Below are 17,091 nucleotides of genomic sequence, written 5' to 3'. Positions count from 1 at the left end.
GAAACATGATTTAAACCTCTGCCAAAGGACATGATCTCAAAAAAAGAAAGAAAGAAAGAAATTTGTAAAGATTGGAGTCTAGTGGTTTAGTAAACAAATATATTTTGTTTCATTTTGGACAGATTTTCATTGCATGTTTAAATATTAGATATTTGATAGCTTATTAAAATCTCATTTACTTTTAATCTCTAAAATCCTTTCTTTATTCAGATCTTCCTTAGAATGAACCATTTTCCAGCGCTCATTAGTATTCTGTTAATTCGTGTAAACACTGATTCGATACAAATAACGCGAACATCTAATTGATTTGTTACATCTGTTTCTCTTCAAATATATTTCTGTCTATTGTTTTCTACTTTTTACCTTCGCGACAGTCAGTTGGCGAACAATTTTGTTTACAAGCGTTTGAGTACTCTTTTCTTCTTTCTAAGAAGCAATGACACCAATAGAGTGTTTTTTTTTTTTTAAAGCGGGCGTCCCTCACTCTGAATATGTCATCTTCATGTTAAATCATGTGGAAATTACGACCAACAGTCAGTGAAAATGGTTTGTTTACCAGCCGGCCAAGCAGAGGGTTGCAAGAGTTACTTTCACAAAGTAAAAATTACTTTATTAACAATGTCAATCACGTATTTGAGATTTGACGACTTACTACGTTGCAGATAATTTCCAATTTACAAAATGGCAAGTCTTTCTCTAAAGCTGTCCGGAAGGCGTTTTTCACACGCGATACCGTCAAACCCTTGCTGACACACACATGCAAATCCATATTTACTATTCGTGTATGGTCCATCTACGCATGTACCTCCATTTAAGCAGATGCCAAGAGAGCATGGTCTTGTGACTGCATAAAAGAAACAGATGGAGTACAGTACATGCAGAAAACTTGTGGCACATTGAAACATATATATATATATATATATATATATATATATATCTTATTAGAAATTTTTGTTGTGCACTGAATATTTTTACGAGTTGTGCCATATTTTGATGAGCCCGTAAGGCGAGTCAAAATACAAACAACGTGTAAAAGTACTCAGCGATACTACACAACAAAACTTCTTTTAAGAGATTTATTATCCAAGACACCAAATTTTTACTTCAGTGCGGGCGAATTTCGCGGATATTTCTGGAGTACAAATTTGTACTCGTCGCACGCGTTATTTGTACTCTACGAAGCACAGTAGAAAAAGTAAGTAACATCGCATTCAGCACTCACAAAAGAAAAATAAATATGTAACCCTCAATTGATTACCTTTATCTTTTCATACGGTTTAAGTATTCAATGCCTTTCCCTTATGTTTACCCCTTGGAAACTACTGAATTTTATGAAGAAATGATGAATTAGTTAACAATCGTAGCTAAATGCAGAAATGTTTTGAAAATTATCCTTCTTCTGTCATCGAGGGTCCATTTAACGCTGAACAACTGAACATACCTGTATTCCACAGATAATGAAGTAAAACTGCAAATTCTTCATACCTTTACACCTCTTTCCAGAGAAGCCTTGTTTGCACTGGCAGGAGTATTGATTACCAAATCTTAGACAAACACCATCATTATGACAAGGACTAGGGTGGCATGCAGAGGCTATACAAAGATACGGTATCGGTGTTATGGTTAGCGAAAAGTTTAAGTGAGATGATTAAATATATTAGCTATTAAAATGAAAAAACAAAACAAAACCAAACATTTCAAACAAAAAACCTTATTTATAGAAAAATTTAAGCAGTTTAAACTATATTTTCCAGTAGACTCATGTCCCATTAACAGTTTTCAAGCAAATGCTATACCATTGAGTTATGCCATTTAATTACACATTCATTAAGTGATTTATCTATCTTTTAATCCATTGTTATTTCTTTTTAAGCACAGAAGGGAAGATAGCTTCAGACAGTATTATCGCAATAGTTAGACTAGATTACCCTGTGGACTAACATCATTGGATTTAGGTCGATTTGATTTCCTAGCCAACTACATCATAAAAAGAGCATGCGTTTGTAGCAACATGATCCAGCTTAGATCATTTATTTCGCCGGAACAATCTTTCTTTACATTTTGGGGTTCGAAAAGATTAACGTGCTTATTCCGTGCTCGAGCCTTTAACAGTGAATTTCATGTATATAATTACTTCATGAGTTTATCCCGTGTCCTCCTTCCTTTATAGTAAACTGAAAAACGTTCATCGACTTTCGAGTGAAGAGAGGACCGAAAAGAGTTTATTCGAGATTTAGATGCTTCTTCTGTTTGTTTTCTCGTTTACTTTAGGAGATAATTTTTACCACCAAATGATATGCTTTAAGGAAACGATTTCAGCTGATAGTTACCTTCACATCGCTTTCCATAAAATCCAAAGCGACAGTCACACCTGTAGCCCGAGCTCTCATCCCTGCATGTTCCTCCATTCAGACAATAAACAGAGTTACACTCGCTGATTACTAAAAGGAATGAAAAATAGCCAGAAAATGTAGTCAAAGGTAGACTGCTATAAAGTTTTCTACAAAACTGTACCATTAGGTGTCAAGACAAAATCGAGTTTTGAGCTCTATGAGTCTAGCAGCAGCTGATAAGTTGTATATAAGTTTTCCCGATATCAGTTTTATTTTTTAGCTTGTAATTTTAGCCAGATATCATTGCTGATAGGGGAGTTGTGAGTTTAAGCCACCCAATTTATTAGCGGGAGTTATATATGTAAGGCAAAACGCCTGAAGGGTTTTAACCGAGTTTTGGTACGGGTGGATAATTTGGCTTGTTACACTAATTTCAATTCAGAAGGTTGACTTTACCCAGCTTTCAGATAATTATCCTGTTCTCTCGGCAAAACAGCTGCCACTGTCCGAATATTCATCTCCACATGAGCAACAATTCGCAGATGTATATATCTGTGGTTTCAGTTTTTTTTCTATAGAACCAGTCTTCTCTCTAAAATGTTTTTCAATGAATCCTTTAGCGATAACTATCGTATGGACAAGATTGTTATCAGGCTTTAATACCACTGACCTTCACAGGTCTTTCCTTTAAATCCTTGAGGGCAATTGCAGATATAACTATTACCCATTTCAAAGCATACACCATCATTCTTGCACGGATTTGGCAGGCACTTGTTGTCAACTAAAGGAAAATTGAGCTTAAACATCATCCACAGACCCAAATTCCATAACGTTAAAAAGTAAAAATTACTTCAAGGAGGGCACATCAGCTTCTGCTGACTTTTGGTTTCTGTTGAAATCACTTACATGTACTAACAAGCGTGCTCCATCGCTCTGAACATGTGTCTTCCTAACTCAGTTGGTAGTAGCGCCCAACTAGAATCTTGGAGGTATAGGTTCGAATCCCGTCGGAGCGTTAATTTTTTCTGACCTCTTCACTGCAATTGCTTAAATTGCAGTCCACCTTTACTTGCTTAAAACACTGCTGTATCAAAACTATTCCTTTTTTTATTGTTACGACCTGTGTACGTCGAAGGTAGTAATATACTATACTGTCGACAAAACGTTAAATGCAGTAATTTACAAAATGATGATACTCACTTTCACAATTTTTCCCTTTAAATCCTTCTGGACATACACACGTATATGAATCTTCGGACTCGCTACATGTGCCGTCATTACGACAAGGGCTTGGATGGCAAAAGCTTCGTGCTACAGGGTTAAAAGTAATGACAAATAAAACGGTCTTTTAAATGAAATATATCAAATAACTGCACACACGCCGCGTGCTAAGGCAGCTAACCAAGAGACAAAAGAAATTATATATACAGAGACGATCTACAAGGATGCTTTCTTGCTTGGACGGTCAGCAACTTACCTTCACAATTTTCTCCAAGAAACCCCACAGGGCACGTACATAGATGTCTTCCAACGGCTATTTCGGTACATGTTCCTCCATTTTTACATGTTGAAGGTCTGCACTCTTTTTTAACTGTGCGTTCAATAGCATTTCAATTTCAATACACCATTTTCCAAGCACCAAATTAAAACAACTGTTTTAGGCCTTTGGTTTCATTTAAGATCCCAATTGACACGTTGAAGTTGTAAAAGGGAGTGTTTTTCTTCAAGGTTTTGGCTTTTCTTATGTATCTTTATAACAGTGATTTTGTCATCAACTCGTCAATTTCAAACCCCAGGACCCATATTTCAGATTTTTTCATATGCCTCCACCTCTCCTAGCAGAAGAAGCAGAACTTTCATGTACTCCCGCACCAAATAGAGCACACTAGGTTGATGATCTCGTCTTCAAGGGATTAGGTTTTCAAGTCGCTCTCTGCGACTTGAGAAAAACAATGCAGCAAACTCCAAGTATAGCAGTATTAAAGAAATATGCCATTCAAATGCATATCATAACGCATTGCGAAATGATAATTTGACAAGGTGCAAAGAAGCATAGCGTTTGTAACAAATTTTCTAGTCTAAGCCAATGAAATGGTGTGGTCTTGATTCTAATTATGATATTGGGGGATCAGCAAAAATCTCCTTCAAAAATTGTTAACTGTTCAATGCAGCCTGACCGAAGTCCCCCGAAAAGTGTCATATAGCGGCGATTTAATAAAGATATTGTACTGTTCTGTACGTTGAGAATAAAAAGATTTAACTCCTTACATACTTTTTTATTTTAGATTACCTAACCTTCGCATCTTGTTCCAATGAAACCCGGCAGACACTCGCAATAAAAACCATGGCGCCTTGGAACGCACATTCCTCCATGGTGGCAGGCATGAAAAAAACATGGTCCTGAGCAAATGTTAAAAAAAACCCTTTAACTCTGCTATCAGGACTACACAAAAAAGTGTATCGAAATCGAAAGGTTAGAGACGTAATTAGCTATCTAGTTACTCTTCGTTAAATTAGTGTTTGCAACAAACTACAATATGACTCGTCAAATAGATTATAAGTGGTGTTGATATAGCCTTACAAAATGGCAATCTCTTAGTCAACTTTTGACACCTTTAAGTCCGAAGCAAATAATCGACTGTTAACGATTAGTGTCCTTGCTTGTCAGAGAACGTTTTGTGGTAATATGCGGAGTAAGTCAAACTTTCAATTTTGGCAACTTTGTGCAGCTCTTGCCTATATTACTAGAGGGATATTTACTATTTCTAAAATATGTTTGAGAAACCGCAACAGAGGATATATGAAGCTGAAATAAATGCCTACAAGCCAACGGTCATTCAATGGTTACCTCTCTCTCCTCGATGAACCAGAAACATCCTTCGGTCAACGGGCCTTGACATCGGTTCGTAAGGAGGAGCCGGCGCGAAATAGAAGTCCCTCTTGTTAAAACTAACAGATTTTTGAACTTCGTTATCTTTCTTCAGTCTTTTCTTTAGAGAGTTAGATTTGTTCGTGCTACCGTACGGTGAAGTAAACGATTGATGGCGCTTTGTGCGTAGTTGTATCCTACCCGGGACTCGTGTCTGCTCACCTACAATTTCATTTCTTTGCGACAACACATAATCCACATGTGTTACTTTTTGTTTCTTTCCAATACTTCTCTTGATTGGACTTTTCTTTAAAACCATTGCAGTCTCAACAAATGTCATCGAAGGAAGTATTGTCAAAGAATCGAGAAAGGTAATCAGAATACACCGTAACAGCATGACGATGAATTTTTTTTACATTTCTTGGTGTCAGTTCTGTCGTCCAAAAGCTCTTCAGATAATCTCGTTATCTATATTCTTTCTTATCTTCCATCAGCAAAGGCGAAAAAACACAACTTGTTCCGGTTCCGAGGCGCTCTGGTCATTAAATATTCAACAATGTTTTCGCACTTGTCAACTTCAACCTATTTTCTTTGTTTACGATCGCACCGTCAAATTAACCGTGAAAGGATAACCTGTCCTTACGAATACCTTATTTGTTTTCAAAATAATCTTTTTCAATCTCTGTTTCAATACCGAGAGCTTAGTTAATTTTTCCATATTAGAAATTTCAAGTTGACAAATGTAATTTCAATAATTAGCAACCGGTTGGCTCGCTTTTTCGTCGTTGTGTCACGGATCTCAGCATGAAAACTTTAGAAACTGTTCAAAAAAGTACATGTATTAGCTGAAATCTGTGCGGGAAAAGCTGGCTAAAAAAATAGATCTTTCTCATGAAAGTGAGCAACGAATTCGACCTTCTTGCATAGAGCTTTCTTTTTTTAATCATCAAGATTTTTTGTGGATAATAACTATTCTACTTCGAGAGTGAGATCATGGGTGACAAATTCTGTGGAAATTTTGCTGTCAATCGTGAGACTTTTCTACCGACTCTCTCAGCACTTGTCAATTAACAGATTCATGGGAAAAGACTAGGTTGTTTTTAAGACAATGAATTTAAATTGCAGTCGTAAACACACAGGGGCATGATTTGTCTTAAAACTAAAACTAAAAACGAGATAAGTTGATGTAATTGAAACGGCTATAAGGCAAAACAATAAAACGAGACGTTGGAGAAGCAGAAAGAGTTTTACGAGCAAAAGTTAGATCATTTTTGTCACTGCAACGTTTCTGGTTTTGTTTTGCTTGTGTTTAAGGAGAACTGAGAAGTGCTTTTTATACATCTCACGCCTTTTGATCTTCTAGCTACGGCGATTGACCACAATGAGTAATTTCTCAGCTCTAAAATTAAGTGCATGAGTTAATATTTGATGGCTGTTGAGGTAGATGAGATAATTTCTCGGAGATACTTTTCGCTCTTCTTTTCTTAATCAGAACGGTTTCCGGTTAAGGCCAGTGTAATCTCCCAGCTCTACCCATCCAGTAGAAATGGTTACTTTTTAGTCCACCTCAGATGACACTCGCTTATGAATCCGTCTGCCTTTTTATGTTTTGTTCACTTTTTCATTGCTCTGGAGTTAATCGGCACAAATAGAATTACGGGGTTACACAGGAGTCATGTAAATCTACTTCCCAGCCGGGACGGACGTGTTGCAAATGGACAAGGAAACATAAGGTATAACAATCGCCAAGCTAAAACAGAGGGCGGTCCTACTATCGACAGTGTGAAACGTTGGAGGATCAAACAAGACAACAGCCACCTGCAGGATAAAAAAGATAGTAATTCAAAGCCATGCGAGGGAAAGTCGTGCTTATGGAGCACAAGACATCCTTTCAAAACCAAACCTAAAGATTCAGTGGTAAATCACCGTCGAAGAAGACAGTCCGTATTCTTAGCCAAAGCACTTGACATGCTGGATCATGCTAGACCGGGCGAAGGTAGTAACTTTGCTACTCGCGCAACGGCAAATAGGCCATTTAAGCCAATTACCGGCATTGATAAAAACACAAACAAATTTACCGTCAAAAATTCTACGTTGGTTAACAAGCCTACAAAGAATCAGGCGGGAGATAAAAGACAGGGATGGTCTGATCCCACTAGTGAGATGAGACCGCGTTTCTTTTTCAATAGCGCGCCTGCGGAATACGTCGAGCAGAAGCCTTCGTCGTTGAGAACTGGTCAGGGACCAGGTAATTTAGTTTTGCCTCCAGAGACTAGAGCAGGGCCACATGTACCTCCTCACTTGCACCGGATAAATACATTTTTAAAAGGAGTTAATGATGGCTTACACATGGGAAAGCATCCTGTTCGCTTCCCGCACATACCAGCTAATGTCGTCGGTAATCCCTTATCACATCGAATGACTGCTCCATCCCACTTCCATAATCATCTACGTCACCATCAATTTGGTCCACCACCGTACGCTATCCATATCAATGCGCCGCCCAGACTTGAGCCTCCTCTTCCACCTCCTAATTTAATACCTCAAAACATCCCTCCCTTCCCTCAACCACCTCCAGAAGTTTTAGGTGAGCCAATGCCTCCCTTAAATCCTCCAGTCGGCATTGAACCTCCCTATCCACCCAAAAATGATGCAGCTATGCCCGGTGATGTCAATATGCTGCCACCAGGAGGCATTCCCATGCCACCACCTCCAATCAATTTGCCAGAGAGCACACCACTTGAGGACTTTTCACCCGTTTTACCACCGCGTCCTCCTTCTGGAGTTGACCCTCTATCACCTGACTTTGAAATAATGCCGCCTGCAGAGATCCCCATTCATACAACTCACCCCATAGATGCACCTATTGGAATCCCAAGTGACCTTCACATGACACCACCGCAAGGAGTTCCTATGTCTCCCCCTGAAGCTGCTTTGCAAGGGATCCCCATGCCAGGTGAGGAGCCACCGATGCCACTTCCTCATCATGTACAGCGCGCCCCTTTTCCTGTGGCTGTTCCATCACCACCTAGAATAGAGAATGTACCTTACCCAGTTCCTGTTCCAGGTCCGCCGTCTATTCAGCCTTTAGTTGTACCCGTCCAAGTTCCATCACCTCCCAAGATTCAGCGGGTGCCTGTTCCAGTAGAATCTCCTCCTAAGATACAGAATGTACCTGTCCCTGTTCCAGTAGCCGTTCCTTCTCCTCCTCAGATAAGGCATGTGCCATATCCCGTCGCCCTTCCCGTGAAACAGCCAGGTGAAATCCAAAAAATATTTTACCCAATAGCAGTTCCTCAACCTTCTCAGATTCACCATGTTCCGTTTCCTGTTTACATTCGCTATCCCCCAGAAATAAGACGAATTCCCCTCCCTGTTGCCTTACCTCCAAAGCCCTTTCCCGTTCCAGTGCCTTCACCACCACATTATGTTATCCATCGAGTTCCTTATCCGGTCATGTTTCCGCAAAAAGTTCCTTATCCTGTTCCGCTTGTTGTTCAACATCATCACATTCACGAGGACGTCGGTAATACAAGAGGTGAGCGTGTTTCTGATACATCATTTTCATACGCAAAGGAATTTTTTTTAAAATGAAAGATCTCTCTGTCAGGTATATCTTGCATTAACTATTGATGATCCAATTCTTATGCGGATCTACTGCCATGGAATCGAATTATCTTGAGTAAGATTTTTGTTAACCACATTCAAGCTAGACGCTGAAAGACAAAGAAGAAAAGAGTAGAATTTGAGTTCGACAAAGCGACCTTATTTTTAGCTTCAAAGCCTTCATGTGAAATAAACTATGATCTGTCTGCTTCGTGTCATGTTTCTAGAGTCAGTAAGTAATGGTCAGTGTCTGGTGAATCTTTGTCTGAATGGGGGAACCTGCTCAGCTTATATGAACACCTACAGATGCCATTGCCCCAATGGATTTCAAGGAAAACATTGCGAAGGTGACATAGGAGAAGCTTATTCCAAATTGGTTTGAGTAACAAGTTTGCTTTCTTGTAAATGCGAAAAAAGAAAATAATCATCGCATGCTTAAAAAACTAATTAAATTTTTTTTGTTTTAAAACTTATTATGACAGAACCAGTTATACTGAAAAAAAATGTATATTATTCTCTTGAAGTGTAATCACTGCCATAGACTGGACTACAACATCGTCTGATATTCAAGATAGCACTACCAATGTTCTTCATACGCGCCTTCTTTTTCACTGTCCTTCATCAGTGAACATGTGTTGATACCGCCTTTTGAGTTAGTTAGCTATTTTTATGAACATGATGTAAATAGAACTCGCTCAAGTTGAATATATTTTTTTTTCAGAGCAAAACATGTGTGAGCCAAATCCTTGTAAAAACTTTGGTACTTGCTCCCAAGTTGAGCATGAATACGAGTGTACCTGTACTAAGGGATTCATTGGAAAGAACTGTGACAGTGAGTAAATAAAAAGACCCGTGTGAATTTTCTATTACAGCTATAAATTGATCCACCTCTTCCTTCAACACTCGAAGCTCAATGATAAAATGCGTTAATGACGTTTTTCTTTTTCTCCTCCATTTTCTAAGCAAAAGGTAGATGACGTGAAAAAAAATTTCTTTCCACAGGAGCAGACCCATGTTTTCCGTCTCCTTGTGAAAACGGAGCTACCTGTTCATCAGACGGATCTTCTTACTCTTGTACTTGCAGGATTGGTTGGATTGGAAAGAACTGCCAAGGTTTTCAACAATTTAAGATTATGTTACAGGAGATATTTATGGCATTTTTTTTAATACAGAAACAACTCTTTGTACGCTGAGACTGGATCATCTCTGACAATAGCTATTCCCCTGATTACCCCGCTGTGTCGAAATTCTTTATTTGGTTATCTGAATGGTCCACGTCAACAACATTAATATGGGGCGGGTTTACAAGAGAGATCCTAGCAATTTGTATACTTCCTACTCTAGATGTTGGTGACGCTAGGTTGTAGGATATCCTAACACCTGTCATTTGATCACGTATTTTCCACAGTTGAATCAAAGTGTCTTCCAATCAACCCATGCCAAAATGGTGGAACTTGCACAGAGGCACAAGGAAGATACCAATGTGACTGTAGTCCTGGTTGGTCAGGCTTAAGCTGTGAAGGTAACAGAGAGAATGGGCATTTTAACGACTGCTAAAAAAAAGTTTCTATACGATATGCGTGTAAATATAGCATGTTTAGCTAGCCTGAGAAGTAGCTAATATGGTTTCCAACAGATGTGAAAGTGAGACCCAAAGTATTTATTTTACGATAAAAGAAGTTTTTTTTATATTTTTCACTTACAGTTTCAGCTCCGGAAACCCTTCATCAAAGAGGTATTTCAGTTTTTCTGTAGTACGCATAATGATTCTTAAATAGTTTGGTTCCGCGTAAGAAAACAAACGAAATGATGCACAAAAATGTTTATGCATTATCTTGACACTAATTAACGATTGAGCCTCTTATGAGTTTGTAAAAGTTCTTCAAAGGTGTGCTAAAAAGTGAACCACTGATCATAATGGTATTATCAAGGCGCAGAGTAACAATCCACCGCCATTTCTTGGGATTATTTTTGAGCACTCAGCGAAGTGAAATGAAATTGGAATACCACTTTCTCTTTGAAAATGGCTGTTTAACTCCACCATCACCCAACTGTGCTACTATCACTTAACAGTAATGCATTATTTTTTTCAAACTAAAATAGGTTTTCGCATACTTTCAGAATACTAACTTGTAGTAATTCATTTACTTAGTTTCAAGACTCATCTGTATTACTTACTCTTTCCCAAAATTTTAGTAATCTGTGATAATTGTCACACTTCGGATGACTTTATTGAGCAAAGAAACAAACTGCACCACAGACTGACGGCAGTCAAAAAATGGAAAGTCAGCAGAGGATAATCAAGGTACTGACTATCATCTTCAGTCTAACGCTCTCGCAAATAAAGATCGAATTAGTCGATTCGCTTTATTATAATGATACCCAAGGAATCTCCGTAAATCTTTTCACTAAGCTACAAAAATCTGAGCATCGTAAGCGCCTGAGTCAGCTCTCATCATAGTTGAAAAATAAAAGTTCAACTGAATGCTTTATCAAAGATAATTTTCTACTCCATAAAAGCTTAAGCATGACGCACTGAGCTTTCTGATTGGTTTCTTGTAATTTGCAGAGGCATGATTAACCCAGGCCCTGTGAACAAATAAATTGTATCATCCTGGAGCCTAGCTAATTCAAGTTATTCAAATTATGCGGAATCAATATCACATTCTTTGACGCCATTAGAGGTCTACATCGAAGTTCCTTAGCTTCTTACCCAGCACTCTTTGCCCGAGTTACAAGTAAACTGCAACTACTTTTGGGTATTAGCAATGTTACGAGTTCTCATTCTGCAATCATAAAATAACTGCTGCGCAATGAATTTGTCCTCTCATATTTATTTAACACTTCCTCATGATTTACTTTGAACTCGCACCTATAGCGCCTGAAGACACTTGCTTGAAGACACTCGCAAGGAAGAACACTAATCAACAAGACCTCCTCCATTCCCTTAAAGATCCCACATTGCTGTAAATACTACAACTTATGTTCCGTTTTCTGTTATGGACTATGGGGTATGTATCCCTTCACAAAATAAAGTGCTGTCTCAGTCGGGTAGCCATTCTTAATTCCAAATTTTTCCCAACCGAAAATATTTCAAATGACTTCACATAAATTAAACTGACTGTGGCTTTGATTAATTAGTCTTAGAAAAAAAAAAACAGAAGCATTCAAGCCACGCCATGGCGTAGTAATACAGGTTTTTCATAGTGTGGGAACAAAAAAACCAGTGCAACGTATTGTATAATCTTAGAATAATTATCAGATAACTTATTTCTAAGCCATATGAGGTGAGGAGTCTGCATATTTCAGTTGATACCGGATTGATTTTTTAAATATTTTCAGCAGTTAATTTAGACACATTTCAAGTACCTTCAAGTAGCTGAAGATCACAAAACGCCTTCAAGGCGATAATATTTCTGGCTCTTACTGGTCAACGATGATGCAATTATTCGCTCGCTTATTTTACACTAACATTAGAATGACGCTGCAGAAATACGATAGAAAAAAATGTAATTATTCCTCACGTCAGGAAAGCGCGTGGATAATTTTTGATAATAAATATGATTGTGTGTATATGTTTCTTTTTTGTCGATGAATTTTTTATATGATATATTGGTCAACAAGTAAGTGAACCTATTAAGTCTAATAAATAAAATAACATGACCAACACAACACTCAAGTACAAGACTATGGGAAGAAAAGGGGTTTTGTCACCCTAGCTCAAACGCAAATTTACCTTTCAATAACTCAATATTTATTGTAGCTTTAGCCGTAAAATGTCGATAAATCTACCGCCAAAAGTAGTTTCAACAAGAAGAGCAAGAGCTATTTTTCAGAATATCGTGGATTAAAGTCGCACCTCATGTAATGTAAACATAGATATTCGATTTAGGAAATTCACCTTTAGTTACTTTTCCACTATTCTTAAAATTTCCACATCATTAGTAAACCTAGCGAACATAAGCAATGGCCTCGATGAGTTAAATGACCACCATAAAATCGTATGAAAGCGGTAAATCACATGGTAGATCTTAGCAAGGAGTGCAAAAGGCAAGGATGCCGCATTCGTTAGATCACTGGGTCACCTATGCAAGGGCTCGATTTCAGCGGGTTGAGGCTATGTCCAGTGCCGATAACGGAGGGAACAGATCATCGAAATAAACCAATTGATCATGAAATTGTTGATGAAAAGACGGTCACAGCCTAAGATAATGTTCTGTAAGGTGACACACGACCAGTCGATCTCTTGACCCAGAGATGTCGAGGCACATCGCGGGAATTACATTGTGAGGCAGATGATTATGGCTTTATCAGCGAGTTAAGTGAGGTGTGTAAGCCCCTCAAAATATTATAAATTTCGAAGTTACTACGGGATGCTTTATTTTCTTGCTAGTACAGTTCACACAATTTTGCGAATATTTTGACGAGTTATAATGAGTTCTGCTTTAAGCATAACGGTCGTAATTTTAAGACGAACGACTTTAATTTCCAGAAATCGCTGATTACTCTATTTTCCGTTCCCCTTAGCTATACTTAAATATTCTTCAGCGAGATAAGGAGATTTTTAATCGCGCGATATTTCCTTTTATTTCATCTTTTTGAACTAGCAGGAAGATCATTAGGTAGAATTTAACTAACTCTAATGATGTTTAATCATCGACAGCGGTTGTTTCTCGCATATTTAATTCTATTTTTCTTTGACTTTTGTTTTGAAAAGGGGGGAAAAATTAAGGAATCAATTAAATGCACGTCCTGAAATCCTCCCGACTAATGCTATGCGAATGATTAATCATTTCCACTCACATCAAACAATCGCTGTTTAGACGTGGCGACAGAGTGCTCTTCATACACTCTACCTACAGTAACATAACCATTGTTTTTCAAGATATGGTAAAAGTAACAAAACTTTAAACAACAGAATGCAGCCATCAAAGAAGAGCGCGTGTCATCATTTGGAAAATAAACAAATCACTCCATTAGAACATAAACTCTAGAAATAAAGAGCATTTCAATTAAACACTCCAGGTAGTGAGCTACTCGAGGGTATAAAGTAACCTATCAACAAATGATTCTAAGTGTGTATCCTTTTAATGTTAGAATATTTACCTTTCGGCTTCCGCTAACTCATGATTGAAGGTTTCCTATCGATCGAATCAAATAACGGTAGCCAAATCGGAAGATTGCCAACTATTTCTTTTTTTTTTTCCACACTGCCACAAATGGATTTTTTTTATCGTTTGTAAATTAATGCTGAAGTAGCACTGGTGTAAAGTAAAAATGCTTTTTTTTTGTCCCTAAGGGCTATAAAAAACGAAGTGTTGTCTTCTCCCTTCACAAAAGGAAGTTTTCAAATCGAAACAGTATTTCCAACATGCAGCGTGTGACTCAGCTTCCTCAGTATATACGCGACAACTCCACTCAGACGGATTTGATTTATTCACCTTCAACAATCAAGACATCTTTGATAATTTTAGGGCTTGAAATTATCCTGGGAGTCGTAGGCAATTTAGCAGTATTTTCCACAATACGAAGTTACTGCAATCGAAGTATGTCAGTTTATCGATTGTTGGTTTACAACCTTTGTCTGACGGGCGCTTTAAGCAGTTTGATTGGGATACCCAATCTGTTTGCAGTTATATATATTTCGTTCATCAAGTGGACTTCTGTACCAGCTGCTCTTTGCAGAACAAGGTATTTTTCTTTGACTTATTTCTTCTGCACCGACAGTATAAACATTTGCTTTTTGAGTTTGGATCGCAACGACTTTATTACAAGACCGTTTCGACGAAGAATAACAAAGCGTAATATAAAAACGTACATTGCTGCAATCTGGGTGATACCTTTCGTCATTGCAGCTCTTAATTTTGTCATCAAAATTGACTCAGAAAACTGTGTTCTGGTGACATCCCCTGATGGTCCCTATTCTGAACCCATGGTAGCCTTGCTCTCAGTTATCGTGGCACTTACCTGCAGTTTTGTGGTGACAACCAACTGGTCCTCGGTGAAATCGATGAGAAATCTGGCCAGAAGGCTCAACACATCTAAGAAAAACCATGCACGTTCGGAAAAGAAGATGATCATGTTGACAGTGAAAATTGTTTTAGTCTATTTGATTACCGTAGCTCCCATGTCTCTGTGGTCATTTGGCTTGCGTGCTGCAGGAATTAAAAACTGTGTATTCTGCAACGATGTACGAATTTATCTACAGTTGTTACTTCTCGTTAAATATCTTGCTAATCCTTTTATTTTCATGGGATCGATATGGAAGAAAAAAGGGTCTATAGGCCAAACAGGGTTTTTGAGAAAAAATGGATTCAAAAGCCAAATAGCCGTGGAGTTTAGAAAATCAAAAGGAAGGCATCAACGGAGACTACCGCGGCAGTTTCTTGGAGAAGATTCATCCTTAGGAGGTATTCATGAGCTGACTTCAAGTCGACGAGTGGTAACAATTTATGAGGAAAACGAAGAACAAATAGAATTTAAAGGTAATCAAGTGGCATACCACGTAAACCAGGGAACACAGACAAACTTCCAAGAGCTAAACATCTTCCCAAGTTTGAGCCATTTGAGCGAAATGGACAATTCCTTGCCTAATGTATTGGTACACTCGTTTAGCAGAAAATAACGTTTTTATAGTTTCACGTTTTAAAATTTTACGACAGTAAATTTTGGCTGTTCGAATCAAGTCATCGACGAAGCGTGGATGAAGCCTTCGAAAAATTCGTCTTGTACGGTATTAAAATATTGAGGTTGCGTGCGTGTGGCGGGGATATCGTGCTCAAGTAAATGTTTTTCTACACTTTATTCCGGTGCCGCCCTATCAAAGATAATTCGGCCCCAAGATATGTAGATCATTCAAGCCCTAGGGCATTCCTTTTCAAGTCCTTAAAATAATAAGTAAGAGACATTGTTTTTGTCAAGTGAAATGAAACCAAACATTTCAAAAGCAATTTTCCAAATTTCAACCTTTTCGTAGACGAAGGATTTTGATACACCACTTTAATAAGCAAATAAAATTGAATCAAACGTCTGAATTTCTTTCTTCATTCAAAGGCTAAATTAAGTTTTTTTTTTTTTTTTGGTACCTTGAAATTTCCCCAAGGAAAAAAATCGTTTTGCATAAACCTCTCGTTTTGAAATTGAAATATTCCACCAGATGCTTGAGATCGCTCGTGTAAGATTTTTGTCCACGATATTAAATGTGCAATTTCCTTTGATCCGACAAACCTTTATTTACCCTTTCGTAAAAAGATTTCGCAAAAAGTCACTACGAAGCCCGTGACATCTTTATTTCCACTAAAATGTTTCCGTTCGTAAAAGGGATATTGATGCTTCCTCTAAAATCAAAGAGTGTGAAATGAACCCAAAGGGAGCTGAGCTTATAGTAAATATAACAAAACAAGTTGCCTTGAAATTTGAATCTTACGAAGCAAATCGAAAAATTAAATTCTTTGATAGTAGAGCTTCTGATATTTCAGATATTGCGATTTTAAAAACAATAACAGATATTCCTATTTTAGCGAAAAATTTTGGTCGTTAACAGGATTAATGTCGCAGGTAAGGACGATATAATTACTATAAATTCGGTCTTTTCCTCACTTCAAAGGACAGCTTAATGACAGAAATCGTAAACCTAAGATACGGCCGAATCAAACCAAGCACTATACCAAAGTCGCAAATGGCGATGATACCCCCTAGCAAATAAAATTTAAGGTCCTCTTTAAAGAAATTTGCCGGCTCGCTAAATAAATGCATTAGTGACCTCCATTTCGTTTTTCACGCACAAATGCTCAATTCTGTGGCGTGAGATGATTATAACTAGGAAAAATCACCAAGCAGTCTAAACCTTCAATCAAAACGACAGAAAACACGATGTCCGTGTAAAGTGCTATTACTCAAAACAGTATCCGAGTTCGTTACATATTATTCACCAAAGTTAAAAAAAACAATACCTGGACCCACAGCTACGAGTTAAATAGCCAGTGATTATCCCTTCTGGGAGTATATAAGACCAGAGATACACAAACACACACAGGCACAAAATTTGATATAGTAAAGCTGAAATGATTCGAGGAGTGATTTTTTAAGTTAAACTTTGAATCAGCAAAGTTCTTAAACAGTAGGCTACCAAAACTGCTTCACTTTCTTCTTTAGCAGTCATAACAACCTGCTAAGGGCTAACTTCGTGAGCAGTCAAGCAAATCAGCTGGTGACACACCCTATTTAATACTACGTTTTCTCTTAAATGCTAAATAAATAGGCCTTTTGAACCCGGACAGGTGC

General features: G+C 37.9%; 2 protein-coding genes across 6 annotated transcripts; one reads left to right on the top strand and one right to left on the bottom strand.

Moving 5' to 3' along the window:
* Window positions 1-85: 85 nt before the first annotated feature.
* On the bottom strand, window positions 86-6,642 carry LOC111337874 (uncharacterized). Of its 3 annotated transcripts, none has more exons than XM_088749940.1 (8): window positions 5,182-6,642; window positions 4,629-4,733; window positions 3,811-3,924; window positions 3,534-3,644; window positions 3,004-3,114; window positions 2,331-2,441; window positions 1,442-1,593; window positions 86-844 (listed from the first exon to the last, which is right to left on the bottom strand). In XM_088749940.1, the coding sequence occupies exons 1-8, from the start codon at window positions 5,597-5,599 to the stop codon at window positions 812-814; spliced, it is 1,155 nt and encodes a 384-aa protein (XP_088606066.1). In that variant the 5' UTR covers window positions 5,600-6,642; the 3' UTR covers window positions 86-811. The 3 variants fall into 3 exon arrangements, with proteins under 3 accessions (XP_088606066.1, XP_022799985.2, XP_088606067.1); XM_022944250.2 differs by having other exon boundaries at window positions 1,486-1,593; window positions 5,182-6,149; XM_088749941.1 differs by having other exon boundaries at window positions 714-844; window positions 1,442-1,519.
* An 8-nt stretch (window positions 6,643-6,650) lies between these two features.
* Window positions 6,651-12,381, top strand: LOC148738039 (uncharacterized). 3 transcript variants are annotated; one of them, XM_088749930.1, is made up of 9 exons: window positions 6,651-8,461; window positions 8,612-8,740; window positions 9,036-9,155; window positions 9,530-9,640; window positions 9,811-9,921; window positions 10,217-10,330; window positions 10,514-10,543; window positions 11,005-11,113; window positions 11,687-12,381. In XM_088749930.1, exons 1-8 carry the CDS (start codon window positions 6,787-6,789, stop codon window positions 11,106-11,108), a joined length of 2,394 nt encoding a protein of 797 aa, XP_088606056.1. In that variant the 5' UTR covers window positions 6,651-6,786; the 3' UTR covers window positions 11,109-11,113; window positions 11,687-12,381. The 3 variants fall into 3 exon arrangements, with proteins under 3 accessions (XP_088606056.1, XP_088606057.1, XP_088606055.1); XM_088749931.1 differs by having other exon boundaries at window positions 6,652-8,158; XM_088749929.1 differs by having other exon boundaries at window positions 6,652-8,740.
* Window positions 12,382-17,091: the final 4,710 nt, after the last annotated feature.

The sequence above is a fragment of the Stylophora pistillata genome, chromosome 2, assembly GCF_964205215.1.
Source record: "Stylophora pistillata chromosome 2, jaStyPist1.2, whole genome shotgun sequence".
NCBI lineage: Eukaryota > Metazoa > Cnidaria > Anthozoa > Scleractinia > Pocilloporidae > Stylophora > Stylophora pistillata.
Note: the sequence above shows the minus strand (reverse complement) of the source record. Positions and strands in the feature narration are given on the sequence as shown.

Bases quoted from the DNA above. Each gene is read 5' to 3' on its own strand.
- LOC111337874 (XM_022944250.2), bottom strand. From the start codon at position 5,599: ATGCTGTTACGGTGTATTCTGATTACCTTTCTCGATTCTTTGACAATA. The intron at 3,115-3,533 runs GTGAGTATCATC...ATTTTCCTTTAG, and splicing joins TAAAGGGAAAAATTGTGAAA to TTGACAACAAGTGCCTGCCA. The intron at 2,442-3,003 runs GTCAGTGGTATT...CATTCCTTTTAG, and splicing joins TAAAGGAAAGACCTGTGAAG to TAATCAGCGAGTGTAACTCT.
- LOC148738039 (XM_088749929.1), top strand. From the start codon at position 6,787: ATGAATCCGTCTGCCTTTTTATGTTTTGTTCACTTTTTCATTGCTCTG. The intron at 8,741-9,035 runs GTGAGCGTGTTT...TCATGTTTCTAG, and splicing joins GGACGTCGGTAATACAAGAG to AGTCAGTAAGTAATGGTCAG. The intron at 9,156-9,529 runs GTGACATAGGAG...TTTTTTTTTCAG, and splicing joins TCAAGGAAAACATTGCGAAG to AGCAAAACATGTGTGAGCCA.